Source organism: Coloeus monedula (assembly GCF_965178545.1).
Source record: "Coloeus monedula genome assembly, chromosome: 3".
Classification (NCBI taxonomy): Eukaryota; Metazoa; Chordata; class Aves; order Passeriformes; family Corvidae; genus Coloeus; species Coloeus monedula.
In genome coordinates, this window is record NC_138783.1 from 17,303,597 (window position 1) to 17,319,629 (window position 16,033).

A 16,033-nucleotide genomic window follows, 5' to 3' on the forward strand; every position below is an offset into this window, starting at 1 on the left:
GGCTGTGGCTCAGGTCAGCAGCAATACCTCTCCCTGGGGACCCAGGTTTGCACAGCAGGGCACAGCACGCTTGGAGGTTCAGAAACAAAGCAGTGGGACCATGGGACCAAGGCTCATGACATTGGGATGGCAGCCTACAGCTGGGCACCAAAGCCAAAGAGAACCCCCCAGACTTTATCAGTCATGTGGCTCAGCCACCTCTGACTCCTCCTATGCTGGTAGCGGCAACTTGGCCATGCTCGCCCATCACCCCCAAATACCGGCAGGGTTCATGTCCATCAGGAGCAGGGTCCTCCCCAGATGAGGGGCCCCATCAGCCAGCAGGGAGATGGACAACAGCCAGATATGGGGGTTATCAATGGGTGATGAGGGGTCAGGGGGATGAGAGCTGGAGGTGCTGGGGACACCGAGGAGGAGGGGTCCTGGGGCTCACTGGGATGGCACACAGAGGATTTGCTGTAGTGGGGGAAGTACAAGCAGCACTATTCCTGCCTGAGGGCAGGAATCCAGCTAGGGGGACTCTGATGAGGAGAAGGAGACACTGTCCCCTCAGGGCACCTGGGATGAGAAGTAAGCTCTGGTGGGAGGAGAGCCTGGCCAGGGCAGCCCTGGAGGCTAAGGAGGAAGGGAAAGTAAAACGACAAGCTCCTGTGCTCGCCTTACTGTAAATTAGTCTGGTTCTCATTAGTGGTTGCTTCTGCTTACTGTGACCCGTGGGTATGTCCATGCTGCAGCAGGAGCACCTCTGAAGGGAATGTGCCCCAAGGATAAGACCATGCTGGAGAAGGTACACCTTGAAGTTGTCTGTAGCTGTGCTGGAGGTCATGCTGGAACACCTGAAAGTGTGTGGCCATGCATAAGTCACCAAAGAGCAGGTACACCCTTAGAGGCACTGCAGCCATGCAGAAAGCCAAACTAGAGCAGGTATATGCCCCATCCCTGGAAATGTTTGATATTGGATAGGGCATGGAGAGCAACCTGGTCCAGTGGAAGGTGTCCCTGCTCATGGCAGGGGTTTCGAACAAGATGAGCTTTAAGGTCCCTCCCAAACCAGTCTGTGATTCTATGATTTTGTGAACATTTGTGGACATTTTATGGGCATTTTATGTACATTTCATAGCAGTGGTCCACAGATGAGGGGAATGATATCTGTGCATGATAGCTAAGGGTGGGAAGGGGGTGGTGGGTATTGGACCTGAGCAGGATGTACATGGCATAGAATAAGGGATGGAGAAGGTACTGTGTTGGGCAGAGGAGGCATTCCATCTGTTCCCTGGGGCTGTGGTTTGGATTTTTGCTGGAGGGAGCACTGATAAACCAGGGATGTTTCAGTCAGTGCTGAGCATCAAGGTCTTTGGTCCTCCTCACGCTGCCCCACCAGCAAGTAGAGTGTGGGTGTGAAAGGAGTTGGAAAGGGACATGGCCAGGACATTGGACCCCAACAGACCCCAGGCATATTCCAAACCACAGGATGTCATGGTCAGCAGTAAAACTGGGGAGGTTGGTCTGGGGGGGCTACTGCTCAGAGTAGAAACAGGAAAGTTGTACAGACAAATCCCTGGCTTTAGGCCACCAACAGAATTTTTGGGGTTTTGATCATGGGTCAGTTTAGATGACAACAAGCCTACTAGTGACAGACTGGGTATACCTGCCTCAGAGGGAAAAGGATCTTTGTGCAGGAGTTAGCAGGCCATGTTGAGTGAGCCTTAAACTGGATTTGAAGGGGAAAGGAGATAAAAACCAGGTCACTGGAGATAAGCCTGGGAGCGGCTTGATGCTGTTTGAGGGATGGTGTGTTAGTGAGGTCGTTCAGGCTACCATCTCAGTAGATGTAGGGAATGGAGATCCATGAAGCGGCAAGGATGCAAGTGTTATTGATGTGCTAGAAACCATGGAAGCTCCTGAGAATGGTCACTCAGGAATTGGAGCTTCTCTCCCCAAAAAGGCATCAGGATCAATAACCCAGCTGAAGTGCATCTGCCCCAATGCCTGCAGCGTGGGCAGCAAACAGGAGAACCTGGAAGGCATGGTGCAAGAGGAAAACTATGGCATAGTTGCTATCACAGAGACATAGCGGGATGACTGGCACCACTGGAGTGGTGCAATGGATGGTGATGAACTCTTCAGAATGGACAGGCAAGGAATGAGAGGTGGTGTGGTAGCCCTGTATGTGAGGGAGTGTTTTGACTGTCTAGAGCCTGACAGTGGTGATGCAAGTGTCAAGGGTTGGTGGGTAAGAATCATGGGGAAGGCCAACAGGGCAGATATCCAGGTGGGAGCTGGGTACAGATCACCCAGCCAGGACCTAGAGGCAGACAAGAAGTTTCATGATGGCCAGCCCTTGTCTTCACAGGGGCAATCCAGTAGAGAGGAGAGAGTTCAGGAGGTTCCTGGAGTGTGTGGAAGAGATGTTCCTGACACAGCTGGTGAGGGGGCAGCTAGAGAAGGCACCTGCTGGATGTGCTGTTTGTCAGGAGAGGAGGACTAGTGCATGTTACTATGGTGGGAGGCTACCCTGGGCACAGTGACCATGAAAGGATAGAGTTTTGGATTCTTGGAGCAGTAAGGAGGGGAGTCAGTGGAACTGCCACCTTGGACTCCCTGAGAGCAGACTTAGGCCTGTTCAAGGGCCTGGTTGACAGAGTCCCTTGGGATGCTGTCGTGAAGGGCAGAGGAGGCCAGGAAGGCTGAACGTGCTGTAAGGAATCTTCCGGGCGCAAGAGCAGGGTATGCTGAAAGAAGCAGCCAGAAGGAAGAGAACTTTGTCTGGAACTCAGAGTAAAAAGGAGAGTTTATGACACTTGAAAGAAGGGGCAGCAAATCAGGAAACCAACAAGGATATCATGAGGTTATGCAGGGAGAAAATGAGAAGAGTGGAAGCCCATCTGGCCACTGCTGTAAAAGACCGTAAAATAAATGTTTCTATAAATACATTAACCACAAAACGGGGGCTAAGGAGAATCTCCTTTATTGGATGGCTGGGGAAACACAGAGACAAAGAATGAGGAAAAGTCTTAAGTACCTTGAAACGTGATGGAGCAGACCATCCTGAGTGCCATCATGTGGCACATGCAGAACAACCAGGGGATCAGGCCTGGCCAACATGGGTTTGTGAAAGGCAGGTCCTGCTTGACCAACCTGGCTTCTGTGACAAGATGACCTGCTCAGTAGGTGAGTGAAAGGCTGTGGATGTGTCTACCTGGGCTTTAGTAAAGCCTTTGACACCATTTCCCACAGCTTTCTGGAGAAACTGTCTGCTCATGGTACATTGTTTGCTAGATAAAAAAAAAGCCTGTATGTCCAGGCCCTGAATGGCACCCTGACTCCTCCTGACTTTGGCCAAATGCCCTTTCAGTGGTACCAGTATCGGCCGTTCCCAGAGGGACCTGGGGCATGTAAAGGCCAGGCATCATTTTTAAAAAAGCAGCAAATATCTTTTCATTTGAACCACAGCATATCTTAGTCTTTGTTCCTTACACGTGCCCTACTAGAGTGCCTTTGTCCCACAGCACATTGCCTCATGATTATTTTTAGGGTACTCCTACTGCATTTCCTTGTGAAGCTGCTCATGAGTCCTTGCAAATAATCTCTCTGCTTACTCAGGACAGTTAGTCCCAGGCTAACAGCAGAAATTCTAGCATTCAGTAGGTACTCTGCTGTGAAAACAGGAATGTAAAACATGCCACAAAGGTGGCGTTTTCCATGCTGGATTGTGGAGAAGCATACACAATGTTTGAACAGTTGAGAGCCAGTTGTGCCTCTGATAAGCTGTGACTGAAAATTTCATAGAATCATAGAATATCCTGAATTGGAAGGGACCCACAAGGATCATTGATTCCAGTTCCTGGCCCGGCACAGAACAGTCCAACAATCCCACCCTGTGCCTGAGAGCATTGTCCAAATGCTTGTTAAGCTCTGGCAGCCTTGGGGCCATGACCTGGGAAGCCTGTTCAGTGCCCAACCACCTTCTAGGGGAAGAACCTTTTCCTAATATCCAGCCTAAACCTCCCCTCATACATCTTCAGGCCATTCCCTTGGGACTGTCACAGAGAGCAGAGATCAGTGCCTGCCCCTCTGCAGCCTCATGAGGAAGCTGCACACTGCTATGAGGTTTCCCCTCACAGTCTCCTCTTCTCCTCAAGCCATGTGATCTCAAGCATTCCTCTTACTTACTCAGACTTTCCAGTTACTCCCTCCAGTTGACTGAGCAGGCTTTCCAACTGTGCCTGAAGTTCTGTTTTAAACCTCCACTCAAAGTCCCCAGGAAGCAGACAGAGCAGAATATGTCCCATGGGGACAGTCACAGGGCTCCCCAGGTGGATGGCCAGCACAGAGCCATGAGGGGAGCAAAGTGCCAGAGGTCCTGCCTCTGTCTGTGCATACCAGGCTGGCCAATCCCCTGTGAACACAGGTCAGCAGCCAAGCGCCCCAGCTCCCCTCACAGAGCAAGCAGGGAGCTGGCTGGCACTTCTGAGCATTTCCAGGCGAGCTCTTCGTGCCTGACAGAATGGCACAGGTAGTGTTAATGGTTGGGGCAGACCTTGGGCCGCACTCCTGGCTGGTGGGGGAATGCCATGGGGTGCTGGCTCATGACAACATAAAAGAGCAGCATCGAGTGAGAGACAAGGCACTGCTGCCTGCCCTGCAGACTGACCCCACTCCCAGCCACAGCTGAGAAGTTCAGCCAAGCGGGAAACTGATCACGGACAAACCCATCCACTGGCATCCAGAGAAAGAGTAAGTCACTGTTTTGGCTCTAAAGGAGGGGGGTAAATAAGAGAGAAACATTTAATAGCTTGTATTTTTATGAATGAGGCCATCTCTCCCTCTCCAGTAACTCTTCCTAGCAGGTATTTTTGTTTGAAATTTGTTGTTTTGTAGTCGAGGTGAAGTAGGATATTCTGCAAAGTTTATCTTTCATGTGTTGCAATTGTTTATACACTGTATCTGTATGCCTAAGGTAATAATTAATAGTTTTATGAATAGTAACCACAAAGAATGGTGGGGCGATTTTGCTCCATTTTGCAAAGACTCCTTTAGGCAAATCTTTAAAGGGGACAGGAATTTTCATGGGAATTATTCCAGCTGACAGGAGTTGAGATTTTATTCAGTAAAAACTGCCTTGAGAAGAGCATTGGAAGAGAAGGCTCGAGGGAAGAGCATCTAGGACCTCTGTTTTATTCTGTAATTTAATTTATAAAAAAAGTCAGTGATACAGTAAGGACAAACTAAAGTAAATGTACTATCTCTGTGTAGCTCTGGAGTCTCAATGGCAATGACAACATCCACTATCTGAGTGAACAGAGCTGAGCTATCTGGCCCCAAGGTGCCCTGCTCCAGAGTTTCAGTCTCCAGCTGCTTAGTGACCACTAATATTTCATACCAGCTTTGTGATCATGCAGCTTTCTGCTCTTACTTTTTTTCCCCTAATTTAGGATTTGAACAATAGAAACCCAAGTGCTACAATACACTGTAATTTTCAGCATTACGTTTTGGGATTAGCAAATCTTTAGTTTCGTGTAACGTTTAATTTCAACTTTTGTCCCAGGTCACGTTAGAAAGGTTACTGGGAAATAACCAAAATTGTAGTCAAACTTTCTTTCCTAAAGTTCACTCAGTGTAAGTGCCCTTGCTCCAGGGCGTAGTTGGTTTGACATAAAAAAATGAAAATTTAAAAAAGTCTTTTAAAAATGAATGTAAGTACTTCAGTGTTGAAGTTCTCAGCTTGAGCCACCAAGGATAAGTTCTTTTTGGACAGTGCTGACCACCCATCCTTCGGACACCTGGCTTCCCAGAAGGTGTCCCTTTCTGAGGACACATGAACAAACAGGGCTTTGACTGTGCATCCCTTACAATTACAAAAGTACTTCTTGTATGAAAATACAATTCACCTGTGCATTTGTGAGCCTGCACATTCATGCTTTATGGATGGATACACACTTTTGAGTTTTTTTGAATACTTGAACTTTAAATCCCAGGGAGCACAACTCCACCAATCATTCTACCTTACATCTATGCAGAACAGTTCTCTCCTCCCATGCTGGTAAAGCTTTGTAACATTTCCTTCTCACTTTTCATTTATGTAAATACTTATCCTGATGCAATTCAAATGTGAATACCCAGGTCAGTGTATGTCCGTCTTCCAGACAGCATGTACTGTGCGCACCTCCAAGCTGGAATAGCTTCAGGTGTGTTCTGGCAAAGCAAATCCTGCCACTCATCTGGGTCCCCTGCTCTTTATTAGGAAAAGTGCAGGCTGCATGTTGGAAACACAGCATGAAAATGAAGATCTTGCACATGCCTCCTTTCTGCTCTCTCAGGGTTGGGAATAATCAGGCTGTGAACTGCTGAGGGTGACCTTCATCTGGGGGAAGAAGGGAGGTATCACCACTCCCAATTCTTTGGGAGGAGAAGATTTCCTCCTTTCCTCCTTTCCTTTGACTTTTCTCCTAATATTCTGCCTCCCTGCAGTTCCATGTCACAGCCTTCCCTGCTGTAACGTTTGCCTCTGCTGTGGACAGAAGCTTTGCATAGGATGGCCAGGCTTGAGGATTTTACAGAGGTGTTTATAGATGAATTGCCTGTTCTGGAGTCTGTGTACACCTGAGTATCAAAATACCCATACAGTGAATATTTCAAGGGTCAGTGTATTGTTCAAGTTCAGTGCTACAGTATTATCTACTTTATCTTGCTGGCAAGGAATTTGTTTCACTACACTTGAGCACTCCACTGCTACAACCTAATGCCAGTAGCCCCAGCTTCTGCTGCACAAGCAGACACAAATATAATTTTCAAGCTATTGACAACAAGAATGGATCATAGTGCAGCCTGAAAGGCTGTAGAACTTCAGCTTTGATCACAAACTTATTTGCCTCAACTTATCTATGGACTAACTAAATAAGTACAGTAGTTGTTCAAGCAAAGAGACAGCAAACAAAATTCCTCTCAGCCATCAGCCCACTTAGGAATTCCTAAAATTCCCATGCAGCAAAACCAGCAAACCCAGCATTTTGTTTTCCTTAAGGCCGCAGTCTCCCTAGGGCTTTCTGGTCAGATTATGTATCTGCTCTGCAGTCAAGACTCAGATTAGGTTTATTAAGGGACTGACTCTCTGCATTTTCCTGTAATCTTGTATTTTAACACCTGCTCAGTTCAAAATGCCATTTTGATCTAAATTGGGTGGGTTTGCTATTCATCCTGTGTACATTACTCAAGATGCACAAGATTATACAGATTCAAGGTCCTCTTTGATTAATACAGCAGTTTCAGATGGGTGTATGTTAGCACAAGTGATCAATGAGGGGTATTAATTAGTTTTTTTCTGAAGAAAGAATGGAAGAAAACACCCTGTGAAGAAATTAATTTCATAGGCTTGGAACTTCCATTGAATAGGATAAACTTTCCTTGTGATAGTAGTATTCTCACACAATAGTCAAAGGCTTTTTTACTGTTTTTTTGCAGTTTTCTTAATAGACAGACCTACAATTAGGGAAAAAAAAAAAAAAAGTGGAATTATCAAAGCAAATTCGAAAACCTGAAATGATGCTACTACTAAATAAGCACTGAAAATCTCCTGTAGCAGTCAAAACCTGTGAAGCAAAAGGAACAGGGATGGAATCTTGTACTAGAAAAGTTTTGGGATAACACATAATAAATCAGGGTTTTCCTTGGTGGAAGGAGGATACACATCTAAAACCATGCCTGGTTGAAACAATCAAATGAATAATTTTCTGCTGCTATCAATATCTAGTCTGATTTTCACCTAAGAGGCCCCCACTCAGGACAAAAAAAATGAACACATGATTTACTACATTTAGATCACTCAAAATAATTTTTTTCAGAAGCAGGTTATTGCTACCAGAAGTAAGCAAAATTTCCCTAAAATAATTGGGATTTTTGTGCTGCACACAAAGAGAGTACAGCTTCCTTTCTCCCCTCTCTATTGCAGAGATTCTGGCTGCAGAGCAGCAGTGGCCTTACCCCTCCCAGGCCAGCGCTGCAGGCTGCAGGGACTCTGAGGCAGCTTCTGGGATCTAGTTTTCTGCTAGTTCTTGCATGGAAGGAACAACTCATTACTGAACAACAAACACTGGATTGGATATACACCACACTAATCAGGAGCCACAGAAAGAGCAGCATGGGGGGCTCTTCTAGAGAAATGTTCTTCCTTTTCCTTTATTTTTGTCAAAACAGGCTTGTAAAGTTAGCAAAAAAACTGCCCCAGGAGCTCAGGTTTTTTTCTCTTTCTCTATATTCTGCCTGTTAAAGAGCTTCCTGACTTGTTGAGGAAGGATTCTTACTCCTTGTTTCTCCTTCATTCCTCCATCCCAGCTCTGGGCTGCAGTTGCCTCTCCTTCACCCAGCCCCTCATAAAATCACAGGATATTTTGAGTTGGAAAGGACCTTACAGCCCATCTTGTTCCATCCTCTGCCATATGCAGGGACACCTTCCACTAGATCAGGTTGCTCAAAGCCCTGTCCAGCATGGCTTTGAACACTCCCAGGGATGTCTACAAGGAAAACAATGGTAGCTTCAGACTTCAGCCAGATGAAAATCAAGAAAATGATGCTAATCACCAAGGTCTTCTTGATAATTAACATCTTCAGGCCAATTAAGTATCTTTTGATCTCAACCATATCTCACTTCCACCTCCCCATTTTCCATAAAGCCCTTTCAGTGGCAGAGTTTCTATCAAAACTCTTCTTGTAATTGCTGAACCTTTACCCTCTGAGGTAACCAGAACTGAGGTATCTTCAGTTCATAGAAACCAAAATCCACACTTCAAAACTTTTCTGAGGTGTTTTAATGCTGTAATTGGCAGGTAACTGCTGTGGAAACACTCTCAGCTGTTTGAAGAATTGGATTAACTATAAGTAATTTCCAGGGGGTAGCAATATGCTACCACTGCTCAGTGAATGTGGGTGGCAGCTTACTGTGGCATAAGACCTCTTGGGCAATATAGTCTAATTACTATTCAAGGCACTAATTAGTTCTTATACAGTGTTCTTATACACTGATTTCTCACTTCGTTATCACACACTAAGTGCTTGCCACACTTTGCTTCTGGGCAGCAAGGTGGGGTGGTGGTGGTGAAAGGGCTCAGCAGCTGTTTATCTCCTAGTTTTACTGGCCTCTTGTTTTTTCTACTTCTAGTTGTATGTTCCAAACCAGAGCACATAAAGATGGCAAGGACAGGAATGTAGGTTTTATCTCTAATTTACCTAAGCAGGGGTGGGGGAATTTGTTGAAGTTTACCACTGGAACAAAAACTGACCAGTAACTCATAAAAGGAAACATTGCAATGACAGAGCATAATTCCAAAACACTGTGTAATTTCTAGCTGACTGTATGAGACCAACTTAGAACGAATACCAGTGCAGTTGAGTGGAGGGCATGCATCATTTGAAACATGGTTGTCTGGGATGTTGTTAGAAATAATACCACCATGGAGAAACCATGTTGTTAGAATAAACCACCATCTGTTCAGACAAATTTATTTTTTGCTGGATTGGACAAAGAGAGGTATTTACCAAGGTGATATTATTTCTGCTGGAGGTCACCTTGCAGCCTGGTAGAGCTCTAGATTCTTTTAACTGAAAGTTTAAACCAAACCTTCAGCAGTAGTCCAAGACTCCTTCAGTGCATGCCACATTTAGGCTACAGAGTCATTCTGTGTTTTAATAAAAATGTATTTATCAATCATATCTCTCATAATTTAAAAGTTCAATCACTTTTGGTATGCAAATGTGTTACCAGTTTTATTACTCCAGCCACTTTCAAGCATTGATGAACAGTGGGTATAAGGCTGGACAAGAATGATGGTCTAAACCAGCTGTATTGGACAATTATATGGAGATAAAATGCAAACCAGCTTGTTCTCAGCTTGAGCTTCTGTAGACAAAGGAGCTATTCTTTTCACCAGAACAGATACATAAAAGCGGGTAGGTTTTGGTTACCCATCAGTGAGGGAAGAGCACCCAGATAATTTGCCAAGTTCAGATTTGAAATCCTATTCTTGTTTCCTGAGTTCAAAAGTCTTCTAATATAAACTAGAAAGCTGAAAAAGGCTTCTATGATTTTTACAGAACTTCTATAGCTGCTACGTTACATAAGGAAATGTCAAATAGCTTATGGAAACCAGTTGTAAAATCCATTGTGTCAGGTGGATTAAACTTTAAATAGTAGTACTGATTATACTGAAAGTCTAGCTAAATTTTACTGAAAACTTAGGGAAGAGAAGATATACCCACCAGTTTTCCCTAGAAAATTGCACAGGAATTCTTGACATTTAGCACAGTCTGTTGCATTCTTTGTGTTTCCATAGGCTGCGTCTAAAACTATTTTGGTGAGTTCAGGGATAAATTATCTCTGTTAAGGGAAGTGGGTAATGCTCAGAGAGCGACCATGGTGTAACGCTGTACTACACACACCATTCTCCACTTTTCTAAAGATACTCCATGTTCTTTTTAATTTTGGAGATGATGGAGAACACAGAACCACAACAGGCAAGAAAATCACCCCATATTTTATTTCATCTTCATGGCAATATTACAACAAAGGGCTCTGTGTATCTCCAAGAGCCCCACTGAAGGCAGTTCCCCCATCCCTAAAAATGAAAGCAAATAATTTTCCAAGCCTTAAGCAGTGGAGACAGCAATGTGGTTTGATTAAGAACCATATAATGCACATTTTTCTGTGGATAGTAGTTAGTAAAGTAAAGATGCATTGCAGGTGACTTTGACACTTCACAGACACATACCTGCAACATATATTTCACTTCTTGCACATCCCTCACCAAAGCCACACAGAAACTAAATCCTGAGAACTGGACAGGAATGTTTCATGCTATCAATGATTTGCAAGGAGCAGAGAAGGATAGAAAGTATTTCTAGAGATTAAATTTCCTGGAATGCCAGAATTTAGAATTTTGTTTGGATTCTGATGGCTGGAGCTCGAATGTTATCAGCTAAGCTAAACCTGAAATAGAATTTTCTTTGGTTGGCTGCAAACCAGTAGAGAACTTTAAAGGTTCTCCACTCTTCAGGTACTGAGAAAAATAAAGGAAACAAGAGTTAAAACTAATGAGGATGCATCAAAGTATTTTAGTCTAATGTTTTATGAATATTAAGTCCTCAAATGTTAAGTGGAAAAAGTAGTATCACCAGTATCACTCCTTTTGACACAGGTGGGAGTTTGAATCTCTTTTACTTAGTCCAAACTCATGCTGTCAACCTTGTCTAGAATTTCTTGCAAATACTACCTCCAACACAGAAAAATCCAAATAATTTCATTTAGTTGTGAAGCTGTGTTGATATTACAGATTTCTGGTCTATCACAACTGTTAGCCACTGTTCAGGACTGAGAAAATAAGCAGTGTGGAGGTCTAGTAATAGGATTTTCAATGTGATTAGATGCTTAGATAGTGGAAACATTACTAGCAATAACGATACCACAACAGCTACAGCTTGGGTGAGTCTGACTTTTGGAGTTAAACATCAGCCAACAGTTGGACTGGAATTTCTGGTATGTTCCACAACATAGATTAAATATTTGATTTAAAAACTTAAATGTCTGCATCCTTCTGTCATGGTTTGGGAATGGTATTCTCCAATTCAGTACTCCCACTAAAAAAGCCTCCCACGATCCCTTCCCCCCACCTCCAACTGGAGGCACAAAAGGCAATGTTCATGGGTTGAGATAAGAACAGTTTATTGGAAACAGCAATGAAATAAGAAAACAAACAGTAACAGGAACAATATTAATAACAGAAGTCTACAAAACTGTAGGTGTATTGCCATGTTTTCTGAAGTGCTGGAGACAAGCATTCTGGATGTGAATCAATCTTGTTACATGATAAGGACCAAATTCTGTCCAGCATGTGCCCTACTGCTGCTTTCACTAGAACCTGTCAACTTTGGTCAAAACTTGTCTCTAATGCTTCTTGGTGCTTCAAAACAGTTACATCAAATTAGACAAACTTCCCAACCTCCTTATAATTTGTGTTAAGAAATTGCGTTCTGCTTCATTGCCTGTACCATCATATAACAAATAATATGTCAGGAAAACACATATGCTCCTAGTAAAATCCAACTCCACTCTGAAAACCAACAGGCTGGCAGCTGAGAATCCAAGAATCCCACCAAACATGCTCCCAACCATTTGACATGGCCCATGCTGGGATGGAAATTTGCTCCATTGTCATAGGTATGTGTGGAGTTGCTATTTTGCTTTGCCACAATAAATAAAGTGGGGGCAGAACAACTGAAAAAGCCTGGATCTATCCTATAGTAGTTGCTGTGCCAAGACATAATGAGAGGTGGTCCCTGGTCCTCAAAACTTACAGACTAAGGCTGGAGCAGATGTAGCTTCACATGGATCAAAATCAGGATTTATCAGCACTCCACATAGCTCAGAAGGATATACGCAGTGTCCAGCAATGCTTTCGCCCCTAACTGCTCTCCCTCCCTCCCTCCCTTTTCCCAGTATATCCCACACTCAGTTTAAGGGAAAGGTTATCACAGTGGTTACTTAGCAATTCAGGTGTAAAACAAAACTATTGCCTCTAGCTCTTCTCAGACTGCCTCACTCAGTGAAGTAGAGAACAGGGTTCTTTGTCACCCCTGTCTGGTGGGAAGCAAAGAAAGCAGAAAGGAGAAACAAGCAGGAATTGTCCTGCACAACTCCTTGTCCTGTCCTTACCTCTGCACAGGCCAGGCTCAGGAGCTGTCTGCATAGACAAGAGAGTGTACAAGCTGTCTTATAAGCAGATGAAACCATTTAGAGCAAAAGAAGAGCGAAAAGAGAATCCCAAACTTTAGTCACAATCTGTTTTCTAAATCAGTGTGGTTGTGCTTTTCCCCTTGATGCAGAACTGCAATATGGCTCTGAATAGATGCAACAGATGATGAGTAGAAAAGCAAAGTAATATTAACCATTGAGAGATCTTTAGTATAATAAAGAAATCGTTTTTCCTCAGTAGGTAAAGCCAAGTGATCTAAATCATTCAGTAAAAGGAGGAGACACTTGACAGCTTGGCACCAGTGCTAATGAAGCCAATAGCCTACCCTGCTTTCTCCATTTGTCTGGCTCTCATTTTGGCCAGATTCCTTGGCATACACATCAGTTTTGTGAGAAGTCAGAAGAACCACACGCTAATTTTCACTAAGGAAAACACAATTCGCAACTGCAGCTGTTCTGTGGCTATCCGTGACTGCGATTACTGCCTGGCAAACTTGATGTGCAACTGCAAAACAGTGCTGCCTTCTACCATGGAAAAAACTACCTACAACAGCCACCTGACCATCTGGTTCACAGACACCTCTGTGCTGGAGATGGTCCTCAACTTCACAAGGTTGTGGGATTTGAAGCTGTCCTTCTGTGGCACCACTCCTCTCCCAACGGAATATCTGGCCATTTGGGGACTTCGAAAGCTCCGGGTAAACAAGGTCAAGGGACAATTTCCAGAGCAGAGCATAACCATCTACGGCAACAACAACCATGACAAAGAAGACTTGCTTGAGGTGCACAACAAAGACAGGCAAATGCTTGCACATATTTCTTTTCTGGATACCTCCCTTTTCAATGGCTATTCATTGCTGAAGTCATACAGTGTGGAAAACGTCTCTAGTATCATGAAGCACTTTCCCAGCCTCCCTTACTCTGATGTTTTCTCAACCTCAGATAACGAGACCTACGTTGTAACATTCATTTACTGAGTTATTTAACACAGTCAGTAGTGAGAGGCATAGCAACCTGCTAAGAGTTAGAGGAATGGGATGCCTTTAAGTCTGTCCGGTTTGTCCAGGAGGAGCTGTTAGGGGATTGTGAGAGAACTCTACAAGGAAGTGTTTGAAGTAAGAGACTCATCAGATTAATTCAGCAAACTCTTTCTTAAAGAACAAAGTAAATATGAAACAACTGTTTTCCAAAGCATTGTTAGAATTTTTTTGTTTATATAGTCTAAGCTGAGAATTGAAATCTGCAGATAAATTTTGTTTTAAGGTTGTGCCTCGGACAGAAAAAGGCATAACCGTGTAGGTCCCATTGCAGAAGAACCCAAGCCCCCCAGTGAATCACTCAGGTTAGATGGCAGCTCAGCAGGTAAATTCACAGTTGCTTTGCAAGCTGCAAACTACTCCCATTACACTCAGAGATTTAAGAAACAGAGGTATTGGACTTCCCTCTGTGAAGGCAGGTATTTCCCTGCATCTGTCCTTTCTTCCTTATCTCACACATAATCTGTATTCCCAGATCACATGATATTCTGGGTTGGAAGGGACCCACAAAGATCATCAAGTCTAACTCTTAAGTGAATGGCCTATATGAGGATTGAACTCACGATTTTGGTGTTACTAACACTGGGCCAATCTCAGTGTCATCTTCAGTGCAATCCCCTGCTGACAGCATGACTGCTTCTGGGATCAGACCAGGCAGCTCAGCAGCTGGGTCCTGAAAGCTCGCAAGGATGGAGCCTGCACAACCTCACTGGGCAACCTGCTCCACTGCCTTGCCTGTCCTCACTGGCAAACTTTTTTGCATGTATGAACCTCAGCCTTCCCTTCTCCAGGCTGAGCATGCCCAGTTCCCTCACACTTTTCTCACAGTCACATGTGCCAGCCCCTACCCATCTTGATGACTCTCCACTGGACCACTTCATTTGATCCATATTTTTCCAGGGAAAGGCTGCCACCTGCATGATGGATGTGCTGACACCTGCAATTTCCCCAAATGCAGGAACTCCCAACTTTTATGAAAATTACAAACTGCTCATGTTCTCCCCTGTAAGAAAGTAGAAATACTCAATCCAATGACTCTCATCTGACAAAGGAGGCGAGGCTTTGGGCAGTTTTCAGATGTGTTGCATGAGAAAGGTTGTCATTCCCTGAAAAACACACACCAAAGACTATTAAAATAGCCCAAAGGCTGCTCCTTGCCCATGTCTACAGGATTTGCATTCTGTGAGATATGATTAAAACTGGATCCACCAATATAGTACAATAAAGGCTTTAAAATAGCAAGTCGTAAGAGCCTTGCACTGCCAGCAATGGATTACATGAAACTGAGATAAAATATAAGAAAACTTCTGCCAAGAGAAGCTGTGGCTGCCCCATCCCTGGAAGTGTCCAATGCCAGGCTGGATGAAGCTTGGAGCAACCTGATCTAGCGGAAGGTGTCCCTGTGCATGGCTGGGGGCGATGGAACTGGCTGGTCTTTAAGGGCCCTTCCAACCCAAACCATTCTGGGATTCTGGGATTCTCTGTCCACTTAGGGGAATGGCTATCAAGATTCTGAGGAACCAGTGCAACTGCTACAAGTTAAAAGAAAGACTATTTCTATTTTAAATAGTCATATTGATGTAACTGTAACCAATGATGAAGCAGTTTTGCTAGGAAGCAAAACTTAATTTTTCAGAAGACTTAAACACATGCTCGCCCCCCATTACTGTGAGCTTTCCCACTGAAATCAACAATGTACTAACGATGGAATTAATGGGGTCTATTTGCAATTGCAAATAGATTTAAGCACACCAGTGTTTGCAATCTGGGTACCGAACTCCAGACGTAGTTTCCTTTGTCAGCACCTTGGCAACAAACCATAAGCTTTTTCCCCCAAATTCCAAATATTTCTAGTGATACCTCTCATGACTGTGTATTACAGACACATAATTCATGTCACCTGCCCAGGAACCCCCTTCTCCACCTGTCTGTGCAAGAGAAATAACCTTGCCTTCACAAACTAGCAACTCACCAATCCTGCACAGGATAGTGTTGTGTTTAAAAAAAAAAAAGGGCTGGTACACACAAATATATTGATTTCTGAATGTTACCAATGCTTTCTCCTCAGCAAAGATCTGCTGCACTCTGGTAAAAAATGTGCTTAAATCACAGTAATTCCCCATTGCCATGACAGCGGTGTCCAAAAATTCACACATGCAGCAGTAGCTGAGGATGTATGTATTCTGGCCTTGTTGGGAATAAACGAGGTTAAAAAATCCATGGGCTTTCTAACAGAGCGAATTAAAGTTCCAGTTAC

At 44.1% G+C, this 16,033-nt stretch overlaps 1 protein-coding gene across 1 annotated transcript; it reads left to right on the top strand.

Moving 5' to 3' along the window:
* Positions 1–13,030: 13,030 nt before the first annotated feature.
* Positions 13,031–13,716, top strand: EPCIP (exosomal polycystin 1 interacting protein; the record flags this gene model as incomplete). Its single annotated transcript, XM_082278499.1, has 1 exon — positions 13,031–13,716. The coding sequence occupies exon 1, from the start codon at positions 13,048–13,050 to the stop codon at positions 13,714–13,716; it is 669 nt and encodes a 222-aa protein (XP_082134625.1). The 5' UTR covers positions 13,031–13,047.
* Positions 13,717–16,033: the final 2,317 nt, after the last annotated feature.